This window comes from Pimephales promelas, chromosome 1 (assembly GCF_988280905.1).
Source record: "Pimephales promelas chromosome 1, fPimPro1.hap1.1, whole genome shotgun sequence".
NCBI lineage: Eukaryota > Metazoa > Chordata > Actinopteri > Cypriniformes > Leuciscidae > Pimephales > Pimephales promelas.
The window spans coordinates 5345506-5371846 of NC_142769.1; the positions used below are offsets into that span (position 1 = coordinate 5345506).

Genomic DNA, 26341 nt, shown 5'->3' on the forward strand with positions numbered 1-26341 from the left:
GCTATTAATGTTCTCAAGGTGTGGATTTAGTCTGAGTCCAAAGGACAAACACACTGAGCTGAGGACTCTCTCCTACAAGATGACATGGCGTAACAGTGGGGCAATACGTAACAAAAGTCTGGGGCCGCATTTAAAAAAAAATATGGGATTTTTATTTATATATTGATTTAAAAAAAAAAGTAGTTTAGGGATTTAAAAAAATGAACACAATGCAAATAGAGTGCCGAAGTTACGACGTCACTCTGTAGGCCAATACGCGGAAGTGAGTTAGCATTTTAGCACTCCCGGTACCCTCACTCTAAAGTCTATGGGATTTTTGAATGGGTTTTGGCTAAATCGCCTGAAATAAGGTCTGTGGTGAACAAAGCCTCTAAATATGTTCACATTTTGATCTATGACATAAAACACACAATGTTTTTTAAACTTTATTGTGTCTGCTTGTGTTTTTTAAAATCTTTATATAGGCTTCAAAATTTATACATTTTGGATTAACTTGTAAAGATTATCTTGATAGACAAAACGTGTAAGGGTCACAACCCTTTGTTAAACACAGATCTTCTTTTTTGCTATTTTCCAAAAGTCTATGGGGAAAATGCATTGCTTTTCGACCAAGGGAACCCATGCGCCGCTAGCTTCCGAGTTGTCCTACAAAGTGACGTCTTCACTTCGGCACTCTATTTTGAAAAAAAAAAGAAAGGAAAAAAAGTGAAAATCTGCACTGTTTATACATTAGTTCACTAATTTCCACCTGTGGTCTCAGGTTGTTGGCCTCACCATGTGGCAAAAAAATGTAATTATCCAAATATTTATAAACCCAAATGATGAACCCGTTTGATGAGTTGGGCGTTCAGAGATGCTCTTCTGCTTCAAGGTTTGATGTGTTGAGTGTTCAGAGATGCTCTTTTTCTTCAAGGTTTGACGTGTTGAGTGTTCAGAGATGCTCTTCTGCTTCAAGGTTTGACGTGTTGAGTGTTCAGAGATGCTCTTCTGCTTCAAGGTTTGATGTGTTGAGCGTTCAGAGATGATCTTCTGCTTCAAGGTTTGACGTGTTGAGTGTTCAGAGATGCTCTTCTGCTTCAAGGTTTGACGTGTTGAGTGTTCAGAGATGCTCTTCTGCAGACCTCGGTTGGTTGTAACAAGTGCTTATTTGAGTTACTGTTGCCTTTCTATCAGCTGGAACCAGTTAGGTCATTCTCCTCTGACCTCTGGTATCAACAAGCCTTTTTCTCCCACATAACTTGATATTTTCTCTTTTTCTGAACATGCTCTGTAAAACCTGAACAGGTTGTGCTTGAAAATCCCAGTAGATCAGCATTTTTGGAAATACCATCATCCCATCTACGTTCAAAGTCACTTAAATTTAATTTCTGTTCCATCCTGGTGCTTAGTGTGAACTTCAGCAGATCATATTGATCCTGTCTACATGCCTAAATTCATTGAGCTGCTGACATGTATTTGGCTGATTAGATAGCAGTTGAACAGGTGTAACTAAGAATGTGGCTGGTGACTGTATATGATAAACAGTTATTGTTCATAAAAATTTTGGCAAATCAATGGTGGACTTAGTTCTGGTCCCCAATGCAAAAGTCAATTGACCTTATTCAGAGCAGTGCCATGACAGCTATGATAGTGAGACCGTTAGGGATAGACTTAAAGTGTTTTCAATGGCATCCACAGTATAAAGCTCCTCGATCACTTATAATTTTCCACAGCTCATGTTGCATGTAGTTTTGTTGTCAACTGAAATTCCTTGAAAAGATATTTTTGCAGTGTTTCGTCAGCAGAACAATCCAAAAACAATTCAACCCACTGAAGAGATGTGGGTCTATCCCTCACAGCTTGACTTTCATTCCCATTAAAAATCAAAGATGGCGCTGCTGTGAATAAGGTGAATAGGTTGACCCCCCCCCCCCCCCAAGAAAAAATCTCAAATTAATACATCCATAATGCATTTTGTCAAATGTTTGTTCCGCAAATCTTGTGCCATTATAACATCATTACACATCAACAATAAACACACAGCTCTGACACAACAACTGTCCACCACTCATTCATTAGGCTAGGCGTGCTAAATCGCGAATTTTCTTTCATTTGTGTATATTGATTTTTACCAGGTTGATTTGATATGTTTTGATTAGTAAATTTGTAACATTATGTAGTTTTGCACATATCTATGTGGTGGGTTGGAAACTTCTCTCAGATGGTTTTCATTATTGCATTGCAGATGTTTATGCGTTACACTGTTAAATGGGATTTAAATGTGAAGTTTTACTCTTTCAGTGAGGGTTGGATGGCTTTGTGTTTGTGTCTGTGAGAGTGTTTGTGTGCATGTGAGCCTGTCAGAGCAGTGGCCATGCTTGTGTAAACAGCGTGAATTCCTCACCGCTCTGAGGCCCTGCTTTCATCCGAGCCCAATGGCTGTTTCTTCCCTTCCCTGCCGCCCTGTTGAAGCTGCTGGTAAACACAGCAGACACAGACTTGTTTCTGTGCTAAAAACACACTTCTGAGATCCAGCTGAGAGCTAGAACGGGCTTCTCACAAGTGTCACCTCAAGTGAAGCCACACTTCATGGTGCAATGAATGCATTTCCCCTCAAGTTTTTAAAAGAAATATATGGCAGTAAAGGTAGGGTAGGAATGAACCTATCAATGGTGAAATGAACCTGCAGCAAATGTAATGTTTACATTATTTTTTGTCAGGAATTTAGTTAATGTATCCATCCACACTTAAGAGGTCAAATGTCTTGCTCAGAGAGTATACCCAAGACGACGCCAACCCCTGTGAAGACTTCAGATGACACAAACTCTTAATCAATATGCACCAATGCTACATTTTTTTGTAATTGTCATAGCCTAATCATTTGTTATCAAACTTTTGTTATCAAAAGTATTCATTACTTCAAAGAGCTCGTTGTTTCTGCCTTAAATGATAACATTGTTTAAATTAATACATTTTTAGCTAACTGTGATTTTGTATACATTTCTGAAATACATAACTTAGACATAACAGGTCACTTTAAATTGTAATGTGGACTCATGCGTTTTCTGTAAAGCTGCTTTGAAACGATGTGTATTGTGAAAAGCGCTATACAAATAAATGTTTATTAAATTGAATTTATTTTAATGTGTCAGTTTTACGGTGTAATTATACATTTAGTTCACTTTCAAAAAAACTTTTGCTGATAATTTACTCACCCCCATGTCATCCGAGATATCCATGTCATTCTTTCTTCAGTCGAAAAGAAATTAAGGTTTTTGATGAAAACATTCCAGGATTGTTCTCCATATAATGGACTTTAATGGGAACCAAACGGTTCAAGGTCCAAAAGACACTTTCAGTGCAAACTGCAAACTGTTCAAAGGGCTTTTAACAATTCAAGACGATGAATAAGGGTCTTGTCAAGCGAAACGAACGCTCATTTAAAAAAAACAACAACAGAGTTTAAGTTTTATAAGCTCAAGTGGTCGCCTTGCTCTGTTCTGTGATGCTCGTTCGTGACTCTCCTGGTCGAACACGTTTATCAAAATGAACAAATCTTTTTTCGTGTCATTTGGTTCATTCAACGAACGAAATGAACGAGTTGACTCTGGAAAAGATTCGTTCACATCCATAGAACCTTTCCATTGCACAAAAGGTTCTTAATAGTGGACAAGGGGTTTTAAGATTATTAAGAAATTGCGATTTATAATAGTCTTTTACAATTGTTCCTTGTCAGACTGATCCCAGCTGTAAGCCATTTCACACTGTAATATCTCAGTCATTAATGCCAGACTGGGCGAAAGTCAAGATGCATTAAAAACGGACGCACACAAGAAAACCCATCTGGAGTTATAATTTAAATCATCAATCAATGACACGTTCGGTGACACTGAGCTGCATTTACATGTGAGATAGAAATGGTGGCTACAAAGTAATCTCTAACGTTAATTTTGGTCATGGCTTGTCTTGAAAAATGAAGACAAACTCGTAGAGTGTGTTTAGCCCATAGCTATTGACGCTGGACTAAGAGTGCCCATCTATCCTCCCGGCTTCTGTTACAGTAAGACCTCTTGACATCTAGGCCCTGTAATCTGTTGCCCTTGGATGTTCTCATTATCTTTTGCCCTTATGGGACAGAGGGCAGATCCCGCCTGGTGCAGAGCTTAAACTGAAGTGGATGGTGGTTGTCTTATCTCAGAATGAAGTAGTGCTCAGTGTGTCTGATTTTTGTGACTCTCTGAATGTACTGTTGTCGTACTTCAGGTTTTTCTCTGAATGTCTGACAACAGATTGTGTTTGCATCTCTGTTGTAGCTGTCATTTCCACATCTGCTCAGACCATGACTTTTCTGACTAGTCTAATATTATTTGTTAAAAAATATTATTTTGACTAAAGACACTGTAAGAAGCATGGAAACGATCTCTTGAGAATATTGCTGGTAATTTACTCACCCCCATTTCGTCCAAGATGTCCATGCCATTTTTTCTTCAGTCGAAAAGAAATTAAGGTTTTTGATGAAAACATTCCAGGATTTTTCTCCATATAATGGACTTTACTGGTAACCAAACGGTTCAAGGTCCAAGTGACACTTTCAGTGCAAACTACAAACTGTTCAAAGGGCTTTAAACGATTTCAGACGAAGAATAAGGGCCTTCTCAAGCAAAACGATCGCTCATTTAATAAATAAATAACAAAATTTAAGTTTCATAAGCTCAAATGCTTGCCTTGCTCTGTTCTGTGACGCACGTTTGTGACTCTCCTGTTCGAACTCGTTCAACGAGTTCGAACAGGAGAGTCACAAACGTGCGTCACAGAATCTTTTTCCGAGTCATTTGGTTCATTCAACGAACGAAATGAACGAATTGACTCGGAAAAAGATTCCTTCATTTTGACAAACGAGTTCGAACAGGAGAGTCACAAACGTAGCAAGGCAAGCATTTGAGCTTATAAAACTTAAACTGTTATTTTATTTTTTAAATGAATGATCGTTTTGCTTGATAAGACCCTTATTCATCGTCTGGAATCATTTAAAGCCCTTTGAACAGTTTGCAGTTTGCACTGAAAGTGTTATATGGACCTTGAACCGTTTGGTTACCAGTAAAGTCCATTATATTCATCGTCTGGAATCGCATTTAACATTTTGTCAGAACCTCTAGTAAATGGTATGTTATTTTGTTTAGGCCTAGTTGTTTAAAACATGAAAAAATTATCCAGAATCATACAAATTTGAGTGTTATACTTGCCGTTTCTTTGTTATAAATTGTGAAATTGACTTTCAATTTCTGACCATTTTTTTAAATGTACTTTATTTTATCTATAGTATGTATATATGACAGACAGCCTCCCATACACACATTTTGATTATTGATATAAATGTACAACTTTAGACAGTTTTTACTTCTCTCTTTCTCGGGTTTGCTAGTGACAAACAGGACAGCAACTGTTGCCTTGTGTTTCTCCTCATATAGTGCACACCCATTTAAATTTCCCTTTACCACCTAATTAATGCTCAGAATACTTGGAGATGTAGGCTGCGCTTTGCTCCTGGTTGCTATGGTGCCATTGGCAGCAGGGTGGAATAAGTAATAAACATTTGTAGAGTGTTATAAATGACTCCCTGCTTAAATCCTCTTGTCCTTTGAATGGAGCCTCAGTATCAGGGCCGCCTGGATCACCATTGCAGATAATTAAATACAATGCTCACCTCTGGCTTGCAATAAAAGCACATTTCTGATTCTTGCTTTAGCAATTCAAACACACTGAAAAAATTTGTTTTGTTCAGTAAATATATCCAGGGAAGAAAAACTGAAACCTGCACTGCCCAGTCCTTCAACCCTATAAATTCGGCTCATTCTGAGTGTTCGCCAGTCCAGCCCTGAAATGTCGACCCACTAGCTTCACCTAGAACGTCTGTGTGGGTGTCACTCCACCTCGGCTTGTTGACCAGCCGGCGCCACCTGGGACCGTCGTCCCTATGGCTCCACTGGGCTTCCTCATCCCTCTGGCTCCACCTTGGTTGGTCGTCACACCGCCATCACCATGGACTTATGGGACTTTTAGCTCTGGTGGGCTTCCCCATCCCTCCAGCTATGCCTCGGCACCGCCTTGCCCTCCAGGACCTTCTGTGTCGCCTGATCCCTCCAGTTCTCCGCCTGGGTCTCCACCGCCAACAGCTCCACCTGGGGCCGTCATCCCTATGGCTCCACTGGGCTTCCTCATCCCTCTGGCTCCACCTTGGTTGGTCGTCACACCGCCATCACCATGGACTTATGGGACTTTTAGCTCTGCTGGGCTTCTCCATCCCTCCAGCTACGCCTCGGCGCCGCCCTGCCCTCCAGGACCTTCTGTGTCGCCTGATCCCTCCAGTTCTCCGCTTAGGTCTTCACCGCCAACAGCTCCACCTGGGGCCGTCGTCCCTATGGCTCCACTGGGCTTCCTCATCCCTCTGGCTCCACCTTGGTGGCCAAAGCCCCCTCCCACCCTCCTCTGTTGTACTTTTTGTAAAGTCAATGAGGTACGAGGATGCGTCGGGATGTGGGGATATGTCATGGGTGATCTGTGTTCTATGTCTGTTTGGGTGGGTTTTCATGAGTTTCCCAACATGACATCATGACTTTTCCGTAAACAGACACGCCACTTTCAAGTCAAGTGGCGTGTTATCCATACGCATTTTCAGCTATCCGCGTGTATGCGTGTATGTTTACGCCGTTAAATGTCCGAGAGATTCCGTGTGTATGCGCATGTCGTTAAATGTCCGAGCGAAACGAAACAAAATATAGATCTACATCTGGGGAGTGATATTTTTTTCCTAGAATGGTAGGGGAAGACTCATAAATGGTATTGACCCCAGTGACGGGTAGGTTTAGGGACGGGGTTGGGGTAGGTCATATATTTATATATACAGTAATGTAACGTTACTGTAAGTCAACAGCGTTTATAAACACGCTGAAAAGCGATTGTGCATGTTGATAGCACGCCAAAAATGGAAATACGAATTGGCGTGTCATACATACGCAATTTCATGAGATCAGTCTGAGTTTCCTATGTTTCAGTTTGTTACTGTGGTTTCTCATTGTTTGATTATTGTTTGCACCTGTTATTCTTTTCATTAATTAGTTGGTCTGTATTTATGCTCCATGTTTCTTTCAGTTGATTTTCAGTTCTCGACGTGAATAGCGGTTGTTCTGTTTCTAGTCTTCTGAGTGTTGTGTTAAATAAATACGCACACCTCTGGCGAATAGGTCCGTTTTTCTCTCCTTTATTGCAAAAACATATAAACAGTTCTTATATTTGTAATAATATTTCGCACAATATTACTGTTATTACTCTATTTTCGATCAAATAAATGCAGCCTTGGCGAGGATAAGAGACTTCTTAGAAAAAAATATTTCTAAACTTTTGACTGATACTGTAAATATATTGAAAAAAGCAGAAATATCCTAATAATGAATCTTTATCACATAAACAAAATGTCTATGAGGTCATTCAAATGAACCATATTTGATTCATTCAATGCCCATCAATTCATAAATAATACCAAGATTTAGTCTGAATATTAGTTAGGCAACATGACTGCACACTGAGCAATGTCATCATGAGCTAATATTCATGAGCTCAGTGATGTCACTTACTCCTTTGTAATATGTTTCCCACCTCTTTTTTGCCTGTCTTTTTTGGCAGTTCACATTTCTACTTGACAAGCCTCTAAGCTACTTCACAAAACCTGTTTAGCTAGTTAAATAAAGCAAGAGGATCAAGCCAAAAAGCTAACAAGAGAAAAAACACGAGGGGCTAACGGGGAGCTGACGGGCCAACAGCCAAAAACACTGGCACTCTAGCGTATCCAGGGCTAATCAGAACAAGTGCCAGGAATCTGCAATAGTGAATGAAAGTGTGAATGAGAGTTCGGAATTACTTGCATAATGTGTTTTTCCTTCCTTTACTTTTTCCATTCATGCACAATGGGCTCAAATATGTTCAGCTTTATGGTTCAAGAACATGAATTTCAGTCAATCATCCACGTGTTGCCGAACTTTCTCTGTTATTAAGATCCCAATAAATGACACAATAGCGTGATAACATCTCATCTGACAGCAGGTTGCATTTTTCTCAAGCACTCTATACTTATACTTCGTCTGATCGAAGAGTCAACAGCTTTCATGCACGTCTCTGCAAAAATAAACATTGCACATCAGAAAAACATTAAGAATTAGGTTTTTGTTGTTTTTTTCTACGCGACCCACTCAAAGCAGTCTTGCGACCCAAAGGCAGGTTGAGAAACACTGTTATAAGCGACTCAAACTTGAGGAGATTGAGCTAAATTTTTGCAAATGGATGCACTAAACCATATTTTGGTTATGGTTTATTTCGATATCCCTTAAAGTAATAATTTTATTATATTATAACATATGCTGGAACATTAAATTAATTACAGGGATAGTTCACAGGAAAAATTTAATGAAAAAGCAGCACGGAGATAAATTAAATTAATTAGATAAATTTCTTCTTTTGTGTTACATGAAAAAAGCGAATCTTCTGGGTTTAGATTAGAACAACACAAGGAAGAATAAATGTCGGAATTTTCTTCTTGCCCTTTAATTCAGTGTAAGTGTGTTTTGGCATCAGGTCTAGTCTAAACAAGAAAGAAGTCTGAAAGTGAGAAATTGTTTTGTAGAAGCAATGAAATCATAATGTTTACCAAGTTAATATTGCTCTTTGTTTTTCTTTTCCCTAGTGAAAGAAAAACTGTGTTTTAAGACATGAACGGCAGCCACCGTGTCCTGTTTGTGTGGGAAGAAACTGCAGCAAAATAGGAATTTTCTCTCTTAAAATGAGTGGAAACACTTAGAAACAATCCAGGTACTGATTCTGCAGCCGCAGTCTTAGTGCGCAGTGCATATTTTCTGTCTATGTGGTTGGCAATCTGTTTACTGGAAGGGTTCTGTGCACACGGCACATGTTCCTGCATGTGCAGACCAGCCTACAAAAATTGGAAACGGTTATGTAGGGAAAGAGCAGTATTTGGGTACTATCCTGTCTTAAAACTGATTAATGTGCTTGTTTGTGTAAGAAAAAACTACTGATGTTAATTAGAAGCAGACTCAATTATATTGTTCAGAGCTGTGAGGATTCAGAAGCAAATTCCAAGCATACAGTGCATCCTTTCTGTATTAATCTGCATGTTGGTCCTTCTTAAGCAACATGCCATGAAAGATGTTTAAGATATCACTAAACTTTCAAATCCATTGTATTGCAGTAGACATGGTACCATGCAGAAAAATGCAAGCTCCAGAAATGAAATAATTCTATGTCAAATAGAATGATATTATAGGCATATCAAAGTACATGTCAAAGTACCACGGTAATGCATCTGATATACCATACTTTTTGGGACATGCTGTGTATTATAAAAGGGAAAAATTAAGTCTTAAGTCCAGACAATGATATTTGGAAAAAGTAATGGTAGTTATGTTGTAGTTGAGACCAGCTCACTCGAGTCCGAGTCGAGACCGAGACCATAGAGGGTTGAGTCCGAGTCGAGACCGAGACCAAAGAGAGTCGAGTCCGAGTCGAGACCAGGACCAAAGAGAGTCGAGTCCGAGTCGAGACCGAGACCATAGAGGGTTGAGTCTGAGTCGAGACCGAGACCAAAGAGAGTCGAGTCCGAGTCGAGACCAGGACCAAAGAGAGTCGAGTCCGAGTCGAGACCGAGACCAAAGAGAGTCGAGACCGAGTCGAGACCAGGACCAAAGAGAGTCGAGTCCGAGTCGAGACCAGGACCAAAGAGAGTCGAGTCCGAGTCGAGACCGAGACCAAAGAGAGTCGAGACCGAGACCAAAGAGAGTCGAGTCCGAGTCGAGACCAGGACCAAAGAGAGTCGAGTCCGAGTCGAGACCGAGACCAAAGAGTGTCGAGTCCGAGTCGAGACCAGGACCAAAGAGAGTCGAGTCCGAGTCGAGACCGAGACCATAGAGGGTTGAGTCTGAGTCGAGACCGAGACCAAAGAGAGTCGAGTCCGAGTCGAGACCAGGACCAAAGAGAGTCGAGTCCGAGTCGAGACCGAGACCAAAGAGAGTCGAGACCGAGACCAAAGAGAGTCGAGTCCGAGTCGAGACCGAGACCAAAGAGAGTCGAGTCCGAGTCGAGACCGAGACCAAAGAGAGTCGAGTCCGAGTCGAGACCGGGACCAAAGAGAGTCGAGTCCGAGTCGAAACCGGGACCAAAAAGAGTCGAGTCCGAGTCGAGACCGAGACCAAAGAGAGTCGAGTCCGAGTCGAGACCGGGACCAAAGAGAGTCGAGTCCGAGTCGAGACCGAGACCAAAGAGAGTCGAGTCCGAGTCGAGACCGAGACCAAAGAGAGTCGAGTCCGAGTCGAGACCGAGACCAAAGAGAGTCGAGTCCGAGTTGAGACCGAGACCAAAGAGAGTCGAGTCCGAGTCGAGACCGAGACCAAAGAGAGTCGAGTCCGAGTCGAGACCGAGACCAAAGAGAGTCGAGTCCCAGTCGAGACCGGGACCAAAGGGAGTCGAGTCCGAGTCGAGACCGGGACCAAAGAGAGTCGAGTCCGTTGGGTTTGATCTCTAAGGTTGGGTCTGAAAAATATCTTAAAGAATATGTAAAATGTTTGGTGGTAACAAAAAAATCGGCACCATACTCAAACAGTAAACCAAATATACCATGGAATCATGTACACTGTAATGGTAAAAAGGCCACATAGTGGTGTAAAGGTAATTTTATTACAATTATTACTTATTATTACAATCAGTAAGGGCTTTTTTACATAAAATTACTGCACATGAACATTACTGCATTTTCAATACATAGTTGAGCTAGAGGCTCCACATCACATCTGACCTGGGTCCTGCTGCATTTGCGCGCCACGAACGTTATAGTCTCAAGTCAAGCGCAGTTGCACACAAGTAAGTCAGCAGTCATTGGACGTTTCAATCAAACAACAATTTAAAGAAATATTAACATACAGTAAAAATCATGACATTTTGAATGGGACTCGAGTGGACTCGGTAATAAGTCCGAGTCCTAATATGTTCTAGTACAAGTCAGTTCGAAGTCAAAATGCACACGAGTCCATGACAAGACCGGTCAAATATGGTCTCAAGACTGAATCCTAGACCGAGTCCGAGTCTCGAGTACACAACACTGGTGGTTATGCAAGAACTGTGATGTTGGTCTCAAGACCTTTAAAATCCACTTTCCTAGGCTTGTTTGACTTAGAAACAGAGAGTGTCTGTTGCTCCCTGTCTCGCCTCTGTAAACTGTGTTCACGGCCTTACTGAGAATTTGCCTTGACCTGCCCCCATGTTTGCATCTGTTTCAGGCCATATAAGAGATGAATTTGTTCTCAGAATTTGAGGCTTTTAAACATACCTGTGCTTTTCACATTTTACTTTCTGTGGGACTGCTTGAAATCATCTAAGCATCTATATAAACCATTTGCGATTGTAAGCCATTGTTTTGCATTTCTGTTTGGTGCCTCTGATGGACACAAATCCCTAAATTTACTAATGCAGTCCCTTGCAAATCATGCTGGGAACTATAGATCCACTGGTTGCACCATTGGTGGCAAAGGTCTACTTAGGCTTACGATGCTTTTGAGAAATGCAGCCCTGGGCAGTGGATCTGTACCAGCATGCTTTGCAAGGGACTGCATTAGGAGAGTACATTTAGGGATTAAGTGTTATTTTATGTGCTTTGCACTTGCAGTAAAGAGAATGTTTGTCATGGGAATGTTAATGTTTAATGTTCAGTTGGACATTTAGAGGAGTTATTGAATGTTGTATTTACCATTGTGCTGAAGAGTAGCGCAGTGTCAAGTGTGATTTTCACTTGATGCAACATAATAACCCCAAATCACAATTATGTGTAATAACCACAAATTACAATTTCTCACTGAAGCAAAATTCTCAGATCAGCAAGGAACAGCCAAACACAAACCTTTTCTTCTTCTTTATCCTTCAGAGCAGATGTCCTGTTGCTGACACGAGTCACTATACTGCCCTCTATAGGTTTAGTGCAGTTGAAGGTGTCCATCCTTGAATGTGTCCTTTGGAAATTAGGTCAATGTAACTCAATTCAGTTAAAACAGCTCATTAAATAGACCTGATTGAATCAGGTTACAACAACAAAATTAGCATTTATAGGTAGAATCAGCTTGAAATTAAAGCAAAATAAGAGAATAAAATGTCATCAAAACAAAATTAATTAATTAATACTATATCCATATAAGGATACTATGGATACTCAGTATACTAAGAATCACCTGACATAACCCTTTTTTCCAATAGTGAGGCATCTAAGTTCTTTTTGCATGGATGCTTTAACTAAAATGCAATATATATAACAGATTATAATTTCTTTTTTTAAGTATATTTCATTGAACACCAGTCATATAAAATATATGCAATGTTGCTATAAACAGTGCTCACATTTTTAATCCACCCCCCATTATTCCAACCCGGATCCCATACAGATTATTAACCAAACTCTGCATCCCAATTTAAATATAGATATTTGAAGGGGGAACAATTTGGAAATCCCTGACTTATAACATTAAGATAGCTCAATTGTATTCGTAGCCTCATTTAATATGGCGTCAGGCAAGGTCCGTGACGACTAATACATTTTTTTTCATTAACCCACCATTGGCAGGTGTGACAATAAATGATATTGTTTTCATTAATTTCATTAATAAAAGGGGTGGTGATGACACATGCCTTTGGTGTGAGAAACCCAGGTTCGAATCCACTGTGAGACGCCAATGTGTCCCTGAGCAAGACACTTAACCCCTAGTTGTTCCAGAGGCGTGCGACCTCTGACGTATATAGCAATTGTAAGTCGCTTTGGATAAAATGAATAAATGTAAATGTAATTGTTTTCATAATTTGAGACCACACAACTGTGAGATGGAAACATTAGAAGGTACAGAATTGAGGATTTGAGAGGCTTGACTATGGTTATTTTTTCATTTACTTATTTAATTTTTGTGCTTGATATGGCCTAACTGGTGGGGGGACAGTATAAAATCACAATTTTACTTCTCAAATTCCTCATCCCTTTGTAGCAGCCTTGTTTTCAAAGTAGTACTGATCAGAGTCCTGAACAAGGATTGAAGTGCTTTGTGTTCTTCTTCTGTTAAAATAACCCACTACAATCACAAGAGTGGTGACTAAGGCCTCTGGCATGCCAAAAATGGTATTTATCACTTACTATTGGTGTAAAATAAGCAGTCAGGACTTTTTCAATGTCTATGGCCAGGCTGTGTAGGTTCCAGAAAGACACTGTACACCTGGAATTGGACTGACAGATGTAGATGACTTTTATGGTCATGGAAAAGTACTGAAAGAAATGTTGTGCTGATTATCAGGCTCTGCCTGGCGATAATCCACTTGAAATGAGATATTGGAAATTCACTGCATGTATCAGTTGCCACAAAGAAATCTGTTGCTGTGTTTTACTGAGACATAGTTGAAAATGGTTCACACGACACCATTTTCAACTGAAAACGGAAATCATTTAATGCGTTGTGGCCGCTTATTTACATAACCTTTGAAAACAGTCTCCGTGTAAACTACAAAAACATGAATTTGTGAAAACGTCTGTATGTGACAGTACATAGTAGTAGTACATAGTAGTTGTGCAAACGTACCCATAATTGATGGATTTCTCTTCTGATTCCCTCTAGAATCAGTATATGATCTTCTCCCGAAAGAGCTGCAGCTGCCATCTTCTAGAGAGCAGAACGCAGCCGCTATGAGTCAAAAAAGTGGTGGAGAGGCGGGACCTCCTCCGTCAACAGCTCTCGCCGCAGGTAAGCTCGGCTTTTTGTCTTTTTTAGCCATCTTTTCTCTCAAGCTGACTTGAGTGTGATGCTGAAGACCGGAACTAAGGCCTACATCAAGATGCATATTCAACTGGCCAATTTTTTTCTGTGGTTTATTAATTTGGTAATTGAAAATTGGTCTCTATATGACAGGTGGTTTGAAGGGAGGGCTTGTGACATCAGACGAAAAAGGAAAGTGGTTTCAGAGGTGGAGCGAGTTTTGATATAAGATCACAGAGAACATGCACTGATGAATTGTTCACAATTAGACCAGGAATGTGCATTAAGATGTAAATAGGAACCATTTTTTTATTTCAGTTTTAAAGAAAACTGTTTTAATGGCAAACATTAAAACATTACTCATTATTTAATTAAAAATCTGATTGCATTTAGCACGTCTTTTACCAAAATCTAGATCCTGTTGTGAATGTTGGTCCTTGCTGGAAGAAAATAAAGAAAAGCCTTCAAAAAGAGTAAACTAAACATTTCAGAGTAAACTAAAATATTTTTGGGGCATTAGAGTAGCAAACATGCTTTGCAAATAGTTTTTTTTTTTGGGACATATTTTGTAATAAAATTAACAGTGATTAACAATTAATAATCTTCTACTAATAAACTTATATTATTAATAAAAAATAAAAATTAACCAAGCAGCCAGACTGTCTTCCCTTGTGAAATTCCAGTTTGCACTCCAGCATTTTTTTTAGTTTTATGAATGAACATTATTGGCTCAGTGCCTTTAGGTCCCACATTCCCAATCTCGTTTGGTTTTGCACTGAAAAAAATGTGAGGAAAAAAAAAACAAAATAACAAAAAAAGGTTATTCTGTTTAGAATAAAATTCCAATGAGAACAATCAACATGTGCAAAATGTATTCTCCGAAATTCTATATACAAAAGCCTATATTCTCAGAAATGCATGCATAATTGGCAAATGCTTTCTAACGGATTTTCAATTAAAATTGACCACTGAGAAAAGAAACTGTCCACAAAACACTCCTCAGAAGTTTTCTTTTGAGTTCCTATTTGTACATTCAAAATGCAATTCACTTTAGTTTCTTTTACTCTGCCCCTTTATCAAAGTGCCCAGGTTTAGGGTGAGTTTCTGTAAGCCAGAAGTCTGTTGCCTTTGGACATCTGTACCTAACTGCAGCCAAATGCATCCCTCTGACGAGGCAGGACATGCTGGCTGCAGCTGAAGGAAGGTGACGTATTTTCCAGCTTAAATGAATTTCATTGTGGGATTTTAGGTTTCACTGCAATTTGGACTTGCTTCTTCTGGCTATTTTCTCCTCCTGTTTAATTAATATTTTTAGTTTGTGTATCTTTTTATTTTTGAATCAAGAATATGTTCTTAGCAATCAAACATGTGCTCATTGTATTTGCTTTTTGTTTGAATTGTTTTTTGTTTCTTTGCTTGTTTCATTTCGTTTTTGATTGTTTTTTTTTTATTTGTTTCGCTTCATATTTTGTCTACTATGTTGCCATATTAATGTTCCTTCTTTACATGATCTTTTTTTCTCTGTTCAGAGATATTTGGGTTCACCTGCATTGAGCCATTGTGTCACCGCCTTGTCTCTAACCCTAGCCATTTATTACTTTTATTCTCTTTTACACTGTCTGAGTAATGTTTAACATAATTGCAAATTACTGTTCCTTTCCTAAAGGTACACTATGTAATCTCTAGCGGTTAAACAAAACTCCATGCATTTTGCTGCAGAACATTGTTTTGGTTGTGCTTGACTGTGCGGATGAATATGGTTCTCCTGCTGCTCACAAAACATTCACTACTAGACTTAAGAGATATAACCAGTTTAGATGGAAAGGATCTTAAAGGATTAGTTCACTTTTGAAAAAACTTTTGCTGATAATTTACTCACCCCCATGTCATCCAAGATGTCCATGTCTTTCTTTCCTCAGTCGAAAAGAAATTTAGGTTTTTGATGAAAACATTCCAGGATTTTTCTCCATATAATGGACTTCAATGGGAACCGGATAGTTCAAGTATCAAAAGACGGTTAATAACTGTTTCAGATGCAGCTTCAAATGTCTTTAAACGATATCAGACGATGAATAAGGGTCTGATCATGCGAAACGATCGGTTATTTCAAAACTTATTCCAAAAATGTAACTTTTATAAGGACAAATGCTTGCCTTGCTATATTCTGTGAGGCGCGTTTGCAACGTCACGTATTACGTAATTACGTTCAAAAGGTCACGGGCACAGTCAGTGTTTACAAGTTGAACGCATAGGTTGAACGTGAAAACTAACTCAAACACCGTTTACAAAAAAAAGAATTAAAAGCAAAAACAACGATGTCGGACGATTTTGATTCTGTACTTCCGGCTACGTCGCCCGTGACCTTTTGAACGTAATTACGTAATACGTGACGTTACAAACGCGCCTCAGAAAATATAGCAAGGCTAGCATTTGTCCTTAGAAAAGTTACATTTTTGGAATAAGTTTTGAAATAAGCGATCGTTTCGCATGATAAGACCCTTATTCATCGTCTGGTGTCGTTTAAAGACATTTGAAGCTGCATCTGAAACAGTTATTAACCGTCTTTTGATACTTGAACCATCCGGTTCCCATTGAAGTCCATTATATGGAGAAAAATCCTGGAATGTTTTCATCAAGAACCTAAATTTCTTTTCGACTGAGGAAAGAAAGACATGGACATCTTGGATGACATGGGGGTGAGTAAATTATCAGCAAAAGTTTTTTTCAAAAGTGAACTAATCCTTTAAGCTGACAAGCTGAAGACATTACTGTAGCTATACTCATTAATAGACACCGTACTTCCTTGAACATAAATTCCAGCACAGCGCAACAACAACCATAAGGAAATGACCCTTCACAATAGATAATGCTTTACAATGAACTCTGTTAGAGAGCTGCATAAGACAAATTAACTGTTCAAAAAACACCTTACTAACCCATTAAGTAATAAAAATGCCATCTTTACATCACTTTTACAACATTTCAAATCCCTCAGTTCTCGCCATCTCCAAAGAGCCACAGTAGCACCTCATTGCAGTACGCGAGATCCAGGGGACAGAGTTGGATCCAGATTTAAGGGGTGGAGATGGGTAGGATTAGGGGTGGGGTTAGGGATCAGGGGGTGGAGATAGATAGGATTAGGGGTGGGGTTAAGGATCAGGAGGTGGAGATAGATAGGATTAGGGGTGGGGTTAGGGATCAGGGGGTGGAGAGGGCTAGGATTAGGGTGGGGTTAGGGATCAGAGTAGGAGCCAGAGTAGCTTGAGAAACTGTTCTCTATTTATTAATATGACGAGACACGCACGGGTGAGTGTCGTATGTACGCAATTTCCCCCAAAAACCTTCCTGCTACGTCTAAAATATAAAAACTTATAATAGGCTTACTATAGTGAATCAGGTGGATCAAGGAGGATTGATGATGTATTGACTTATTGGTGTTCATATAATTTGTTAAGTTTTATCAAAAAAGTTACATAGTGTACCTTTAAGATTATTTTCCATGAATTCTCCATTTTCCCCATTTTTTGCACTCCCATTTCACAGCTCATACATTTAAACCCATTTAAGCATTTTTGTCCTGATCATTTAAATATTTTTTAACTGTAATGTAAAGTTTGACCTTTAATTCAGTTTACCTACATGTTTTAACAGAACATTCTGTTTATCAAAACTGACAAGTAATAATGGAAGGCAAAACCATACATATCAATCAGAATTTACATACTGACAATATGCGATATGACAATATCTTGACACAAATCATACATCAGGATTCTGTTACTATTATTTTTAAACATTTTATTTCCTCTTTTCCCCCAAAATGATCCCCCATTCAGTCTTTAAATGAATTTAAATGTTCATTTATCCACTGAGATTGAGTCAGCAGCAAGAATTCTTCTAAATCAAAAAATTCTGTGTAATTCTGTTACTGCTCCTCTGTAGGAATGTGTGTCCTCCATTGGTGAATTCAGATTGCATTTTTAGTTTGGTCCCTCAGGGCTCCCGTTGGCTTGTGTTACCGCTTCTATCAATAGTGAAAGCTCTGAGGGCTCAGTATAACACAACACACTCAGGTTGCTGTGTTCAGTTGGCCATTTGCCGAGTAAAGAGTACAGTACGGTCATAAACACCGAGGCCAGACTAATAAATCAAAGGGGGTCTTGTAAAAAATGGGAATCTTTTGAGTTTGTCTAACCTGCATTTTGCATTGTTCCCAGATTCTTATCAAACTTGATATTGTACTGTCAAACCCACTGCACATACAGTAGAAAAATGCTTTGCAGCCACTTTCAGCCGTCTTTCAACCAAGAAGAGAGAGACACTGTGTGTTCAGTGTCATTGTGCCTGTGTTGTTGCACGCCTGCCAAGAGGTCGCAACATAATGCGCAATGAAAAACTCTGACAACAATGAGAACAGGGTTTCAATTAATTTCATTAACAATTCTGCACAAACATAGGAGCGGATGACTCAAATGTCACAGTTTGGCTAATCGTTTCTCCCACCATACAACCTGCTCTCCATTGAAGCGTTCAAAGTGAAAAATAGCCTCTAAGATAGATAGATGTGTATGTGTGTACATGTAAAGAGAATGGTTTGTTGTTTCTATTCTTGTCACCTGTTCATGTAGAAAAGTATCTCTCACATGATATATTTCTTCCTGATTTAATTGTATGGGTTGGGTGACCACACTTCCTGTGCATGCAAGTGTCCTCGTGTTAATTTATGCACCAGTTTGAGCGATCCTTCTGTAAAATAACCCAAAATCCATTTAAACTGTCTTGTTGTGAGGTTTGTGACAACAAACCTTATAAATGAGGATATAAAAATACACAAGGCATAAATAGAGAAGGCATAAATACATCTTTTCAGTGCCCAAAGTGGATGCAAATCATTCTCTCTGATTTATTTGAGGGTATCATTTTTGTCTCTGGTTGTTAACCAAAAAAAATATGGTGTTGTTATTGTTGTTGTGGAATCGTTGTTGTTTTTGCTATTTGAATTCTGTCTATACAAGTCTTGATTTTAAACCAGCTATTTAGTGAAAATTAAAACTTCTGGATGCATCTTAACAATTTGATTTGCATACGAGCCACCGGGGTTAAATGTTTGGGATGGTTAAAGGAAGGGAAGTCAAGTCACACTTTATGTCTTCTCATTAATATATTAACCTTCTCATTAATAAAAATGAAAATAACAGTTACTGTTGTAAAGTTAATGAATTATGAAACTAATTCAGTGTGAATTAATGAATGAAACTAGAAGCTCAGTGTTTGTTTCAATTCAGTTAAATAATTGTCTGTGTTTTAAAGTTATGAAACAAGTTCAATTATCAGCTATAAGAAGGTCTACCAGCCCGTTCTCATCCCAAGGCATAGCGTATACATCCAATAAACATGGCACCCTTTAGCGTCAATATGAGACGCAGATATATAAGGCGCCTCTTAGTGGTCTAACTCTAACACTACCCCAGACCTAAACCTACCCATAACCGAAGTGTGTTATATTGACGCTAAAGGGTGCCATGTGTGTCGGATGTATACGCATTGTCAAAAGCGTCACTATATGACGCCTTAGGATGAGAATGCGTTGGCTCTACAGAAGGCGATATCAGGTCAATGTTGATTCAGCTCAGTTCAATAACAGTGTCAATGTTACAAAGTTAGTGTCATTATCCAGCCTAATTATCCAGACAGTGTAGTTAAAGGTAGGGTAGGCAAAATGAGTTCTCTTTAAAATCACTTATTAAACTGCAATGCATAAAACAAATGCAAATGATAATCTTTCGTGACCACTCACTCGGTACATCAATGTAACATGAGCATAACTAAAATTTCTACCGGTTGACAAATATCACTTGCCCCTACTTCTATTATTAATTACCATCACTATGTGAAAAGAGTTTCAACAAGTATAACAATACTGTTTCTGAAAAACATTGCCTGACCTATCTTTAAATCTATAATAGTACTAAATATTAATTGGATTTTAATGTGATGATTGCTATCTGAAGACATTCCCATCTTTGCTGTTTTTTAAATTAATTCCAATGTTTTCCAACTGTACGTCTATGAAAAATCAAATTGTTTTTGTTTTGTGCATATTTGACTGTCATGTGTTTGACTGGGAAATTTGTTTAGAAAATCTTTTAATTTTTTTATTTATTTTTATTCATTTTTGTTTATTTTGTCTTAATTTTAAGCAATGTTGTTTACTGTTTCCATTTGAATCTTAAAGGAAAACAGTGTTGAATATTTCATTTATTAATGATCTTTTCTCCTCAGAATTAAGGAAGTTGTGAAACACCGTTAGTATAATGGTGCTTGTTGCAACAGGGTGTTATTCCCACATATTTGAGCATGTGGAATGGGAAGACCGGACTGTGGGAGGACTAGAATGTGGCCTGATTAGCCTAGACTAGTCTTCCAAATGTAAACAACACTGTCACCAAAATAAAGATGTTTTTATGTAATGTTCTTCCACAGCCATTGTGGTTAGAAACCATTTCTGAAATGGCCCATAAATATTTTTTCATCCAAACGACCGCGAGCTGATTTTCCGTTCTGATAATTCATAGATAGGGTTACAATTCACAATTCATTTCACAAGCGTGTTGTAAAGAGCCCAGTCTAAGACAACATTCAGAATTTGAGTTTGTTTTACAAGGAGGGATGTCAAACTCACCCCATTTTTATTGTCATTGTCAATGTCAATCTCATGCCATATAGGTTCATACTATAGGCTTGTATTCAAACAAAGACTATTATTAAAGTGCCAACCTTAGGTTGGTAATATGTTACTTTTCTTATTATTAGTCTGGCTGAGCCAAAATGGCAGCCATTAGAACTGCTTAGAGGAAAGTTTCAAACAATTTTCCAGGAAAAATGTAGGCCTATTGAAAGATTGTCTGTTTCATCATGTTCTGAAGTTTGAGAAGTTTGGGGACAGCACCACCTACTTCAAGGGATACTCCACTTTTTTTTGGAAATAGGCACATTTTACAACTCCCCGATTTTCTGATATTTAGAAGAATGTCAGTAACCAGTTTCTGGTCTCATTGACTTCAATGAGACCAGAAACTGTCTGGTTACTGATATTCTTCTAAATATCAGAAAATCGGCTGAACGGATTAAAAAAACGGTAAAATTCAACTGTTTAACTCTGGGGGATTTGTAAAATGAGCCTATTTCCAAAAAAAAGTGGGGAATCCCTTTAATATAACAATACCAGCTTTTACTTGGTTAGTCCAGTCATTTTATGAAAAAAGGTTGAACAAATTGCACAACAATTGAACAAAAAAAGAAGCAAACTCAACTGATTTTGTATCCTTAATATGTCCTGAGTATGAAAAAAAAGCCCAGAAGAATCCCATTAGGGGAAAGTTTAGAAAAAGACCTAAATTTATCCCATTCATTCGCATATTCATTATTTTTCTCACGTGAATAGGGTAAAAATTTTAACTTTTAGATATCATCATAAAAATCACTGAGTTGATTACTTGCATCAAGACAAACAAAAAATGTATTACAAGTTTTTCGAAATTGTTTATTAACATGGACAAATGGTGCATAATATAATTACGTATTAGCTAATTTGCATAATTACCCAAACAGATCTAAACATTGGGTATAGCAGATGAAAATGTTTTTTTGAATCTTGTTGACATATAACAGTAAAAGACATAATGTTAAGGTCTGAATGGAACCCATTAGGCCTACTATAAAAACAAGCCTTTATTAATTATCATGGCAGAGATGGGGTTTGGGCATTGAGTGAATTGTGTACGTAATTAGATTTTTTGATCCAGACACTTTTTATTTCACCTACCTTTTGTTTTCTGCTTTCTCCTTGCCCATGTCTCCTGTTCTTCCCTCAGACTCATCCCCCAGTAAGTCCCACTGACCCAGCCCCAAACCCCATCTCTGAAAATTAATCTCTCGTCATTTTTTGCCCATCCATTGAAAGTCCACTCAACCAATATTTTCACACAAAAGTACCAAAAAACTATTTAAAAGTAGTCCATATGGAGAGTTGAGAAGTTTAATCAAAGTTTTGTGAAGAGACTCGATCGCTTTATATGATGAACAGATTCAATTTGGGCTTTTATTTACACACATGCTTGCTTGATGTGAATAAAAGCCTAAATCGTGAATAAAAATCTGTTAATGATATATCGTGCGATCGTGTCTGTTTAATTAAACCTCTCGATTCATGTGAATTACTTTTTTTGAAAATTTAGCTTGAATATTCTTTCAATGGAGAGACTATAATATAAAAAAAGTGTTCTGAAAATAAAAGTCATACAGGTTTGGAATGGCATGAGGGCAAATGATGATAGAATCGTCTTTTTGTGGGTTAACTATCACTTTAATAAATGTTTCTGTGCTTTTTCTCCCTGAATATGCATGTTTATTTATGCAAAACAAACACAAATCTCAAAAATGTCTTCACAGAAAGGTGTTATACTGTTTTTTTTTTTTTTTTGGGACAAATGCTTCACCTCATCGTTTGTTCAAATGAGGAGTGGAAGGTCTGTTTCCAAGGCAAATGAATACATTAGATGCACCAAAAACAAACCAATAAAATTGAACAAAGCCTCTTCATTTTACTATCAGCTTTTTATCACTCATTGGTTGTCTCATTTTCATTCCAGGAATTTCTCTCTGAAGCAGGGAGTGTCTGCATACAAAATGCTCTGCAGTTTTCTGCTTCATAGGTCAGACACTGGTTTATCTTGTTTCTGTGGCTATGCTCACTCCCATCAAAATTTGTGCAAATTTGTATAAGAATTTGCTTGCATCATTCGGATGAGAGATATAGACCCCCCCCCTATAGACTGGAATAAATATTAAAGCAAATGCCCATTTATTTTGAAGGTCAGAGCTGTAGATTTCCAATGTATGCTTAAATAAAACCCAAGACATGCGAGGATATTATGGCTAGCGGGCTGTGCGTAATGTCTTGGAGAGTGATGTCATGGCCTAACTCTACATGAAATGCTTGTTTTTCTTTTTTCACAGATGTTATTCAGCATGATCGTTTTGCTCCCGTTGTTCGTTTATTTATTTCCACAGCATTTCAACTGCTTTTTGACATTTGCCCGAATGATAGATAATGCGGCGCTCTGTAAAAGATAAACAAAACTTGAAAAACAGCGAGAAATGTCTTGTCTTGACTGAGACTGTTGGCTCATGTTGATACCGATGCCTTTACTCACTGTTTAATTGTACACACTACAGATGCGTCGTCCGCCTCTTCTGCTATGAGCACGGGGAGTCCTCGCAGTGCTTTTCCCACCTCTTCCAACTCAGCTTCAGAACGGATCGCCGGGAATGACAGCGGCACGCCTGGAGATGTTTGCGGTCGGAGGAAAGCCGAGGTGCTGGCTGCGGAAAACAAGCTTTCCGGCAGGGTTTGTGGAGATAAAGGTGGCCAGCAGACCCAGATGACACCCTCCAAACGGCCTGTCCTCAACATCTCGCCTCCACCCGAGGACCTGTTCGACGACAGCAACATGTCCTGCCAGGATGAGCTGCTTCTCGACTCAGAGCAGAGTAACAGCATCTGGATGGAAAACTCAGTGTCTAACTTCAGCATTGTGAGCTCCAGCTCTTACAATGACAACACTGAAGTGCCCCGCAAGGCCCGTAAGTGTACCCCCCGACAGAAGCCGGGGTCAAAGCCGGTCGCCGCTGAAGAGGCCAGCATGGATGTCTTTGACGCAGACAGTGCCAAAGGTCCACACTTTGTGCTCTCACAACTTGGCCCAGACAGCAAGACCTGTTCCAAAGCAAGGTGAGACATTTAAAGCCATGGGATACTTTGTACGCTTGTTGGAGATGTCACTAGACATTAAAGGGCTCCTATTATGCCCCTTTTTACAAGATGTAATATTGGTCTCGGGTGTCCCCAGTATGTATTTGTGGAGTTTCAGCACAAAATACCCCACAGTTAATTTATTATAATCATTTTAAAATGTCAATTTTAGGGCCTGTTTTAAAAAGAGCTGTTTTGGTGTGTACGACCTTAAAGGGTTAGTTCGCCCATTTAAAACATGAAGTTGTATGCAATCCTTACCAGCACTATAGTGCATACACACTGACCCACTCTGTAGTCACCTCCCTGGTCAGAGTTCTGGCTGCTGGAAGTTTTTCAATAAAGTACTCCCGGTTATTTTCCAGGGCCACAAAACTGTCAGTGAGTGATTTGCTTTTCAAAGCTTGATTAATTTACCACACAAAAAAACACGCCAGACAAAATTCAAACCTCAGTTTTAATCGGCACTATTTTCCATCCATTTCTATCAATCCGCGCTGCTGTCAACGTCAACACTGCGCACTTTCCAATCTGAGTGAGTGAGTGAGTGAGTGAAGAGTGAGTGAGACAGTGAGTGAGTGAGTGAGTGAGTGAGGTAAATGAGTGAAGAGTGAGACAGTGAGTGAGTGGGTGAAGAGTGAGACAGTGAGTGAGTGAGTGAGTGAGTGAGTGAGACAGTGAGTGAGTGAGTGAGTGAGTGAGTGAGTGAGTGTTGACAGAATTTTCATTTTTGGATGAACTAAAGGTACAAAAACCCAATTATCTTTCGACTGATGTTCACCAACAAACCTTGTTTGTGAGTGAGTTAGTGAGTGAGTGAGTGAAGAGTGAGTGAGTGAGTGAGTGAGGTGAGTGAGTGAAGAGTGAGAGAGTGAAGTGAGTGAGTGAGTGATTGAGTGAGGTGAGTAAGTGAGTGAGTGAGTGAGTGAGTGATTGAGTGAGTGATTGAGTGTTGACAGAATTTTCATTTTTGGATGAACTAAAGGTACAAAAACCCAATTATTTTTCGACTGATGTTCACCAACAAACCTTGTTTCATAGCTCTGATGGACCTCAAGCATCTGGTCTCAAAGGCGGGATACTGTCTTGTCAGTATCCTCAGAAAAGTGAAGGGAAAGAACTGAAGATTGTGGTGCAGCCCGAGACTCAGCATAGAGCGCGTTACCTGACCGAAGGCAGCCGTGGGTCTGTGAAAGACCGAACACAGCAGGGTTTCCCTACTATCAAGGTGGGTAACACAGACTTACAGTTACCTACAGTTGTTGTCTCTTTAGGGAAAGTTGCAACACAAATGAATCTCCCTTTAAAGGAGTTGTTCACTTTTTAAAAAAACTTTTGCTGATAATTTACTCACCCCCATGTCATCCAAGATGTCCATGTCTTTCTTTCTTCATTCGAAAAGAAATTAAGGTTTTTGATGAAAACATTCCTGGATTTTTATACATATAATGGACTTCAATGGGAACCAAACAGTTCAAGGTCCAAAAAAGAGTTTCAGTGCAAATTGCAAACTGTTCAAAGGGCTTTAAATGATTCCAGATCGAAAAAGGGTCTTATCAAGCGAAAAGATCGCTCATTAAATAAAAAAAAAAATAATTTTTAGTTTTATAAGCTCAAATGGTCGCTTTGCTCTGTTCTGTGTTGCGCGTTCGTGACTCTCCTGTTCAAACTAGTTTCGCTTGATAAGACCCTTGAATCGTTTAAAGCCCTTAAAACAGTTTGCAGTTTGCACTGAAAATGTCTTTTGGACCTTGAACCGTTTGGTTACCAGTAAATTGCATTATATGGAGAAAAATCCTGGAATGTTTTCAATAAAAACCTTTATTTCTTTCCGACTGAAGAAAGAAAGACATGGACATCTTGGATGACATGGGGGTGAGTAAAGTATCAGCAAAAGTTTTTTTTAAAAGTGAACTACTCCTTTAAGATGAGTCTTATGAAATGGTTCTCTTCTCACTTTTCCCTATCGATATATTCATTGATACTCTGTTAACCACATGTTTCTTGATCCTCGCAGCTTGAGGGTGTGAAGGAGTCAGTGGTCCTGCAGATTTTTGTGGCCAATGATGCTGGACGTGTGAAACCCCACGGGTTCTACCAGGCTTGCAGAGTTACAGGCCGGAACACAACTGCCTGTAAGGAAGTGGACATTGAAGGCACAACTGTCATCGAAGTGCCTCTGGATCTCAGCAGCAATATGACTCTGGCGTATGTAAACGTGTCAGCTAGTAGAATTGCACCCCACTTTGAAGCTTTAAATTGTTCATTAAACTTTAAACTGAATATTCGAAAAGAACAACCCCCAGTCTTCTAATCCAGACGCTGTATTGATCAAATTGATATTGATGATGACCAGCTGACAGTCGGGTGTCTTTACAGTGTAGATTGTGTGGGGATCCTGAAGCTCAGGAATGCCGATGTGGAGGCCCGTATTGGGGTGGCTGGATCTAAGAAGAAGAGTACCCGTGCCAGACTGGTGTTTCGAGTCAACATCCCACGCCCCGATGGCTCTGTGCTCACGTTACAGACCTCGTCGTCTCCCATACTGTGCAGTGAGTGGCTTTGGGTTATTCATAGCATCTCCCTGCTGGCGAGCCCAGCTGGTGCTCTCATCACATAGGAGAGGTAGGGATTAGACAGGGGGATAATGAATGTTTATATTATTAAAGCCATAGAGCCAAAAAAAAAAAAGGAGGGAGAATGAGTATTA

At 39.1% G+C, this 26341-nt stretch overlaps 1 protein-coding gene across 5 annotated transcripts in view; it reads left to right on the forward strand.

Annotated features, from left to right (window-relative positions):
* nfat5b (nuclear factor of activated T cells 5b) overlaps positions 1-26341 on the forward strand; it is a 49023-nt gene that overhangs the window by 15634 nt on the left and 7048 nt on the right. For 2 of the 5 annotated variants that reach the window (XM_039690772.2, XM_039690771.2), the window contains exons 2-6: positions 13680-13805; positions 23055-23610; positions 24673-24859; positions 25649-25839; positions 26011-26183. In XM_039690772.2, coding sequence (XP_039546706.2) covers positions 13680-13805; positions 23055-23610; positions 24673-24859; positions 25649-25839; positions 26011-26183 — 1233 coding nt within the window. Of the gene's footprint in view, positions 1-8713; positions 8839-13679; positions 13806-14902; positions 15022-22051; positions 22532-23054; positions 23611-24672; positions 24860-25648; positions 25840-26010; positions 26184-26341 lie in introns of those variants that run through there. The other 3 variants (XM_089119156.1, XM_089119164.1, XM_089119161.1) reach the window with 3 other exon arrangements.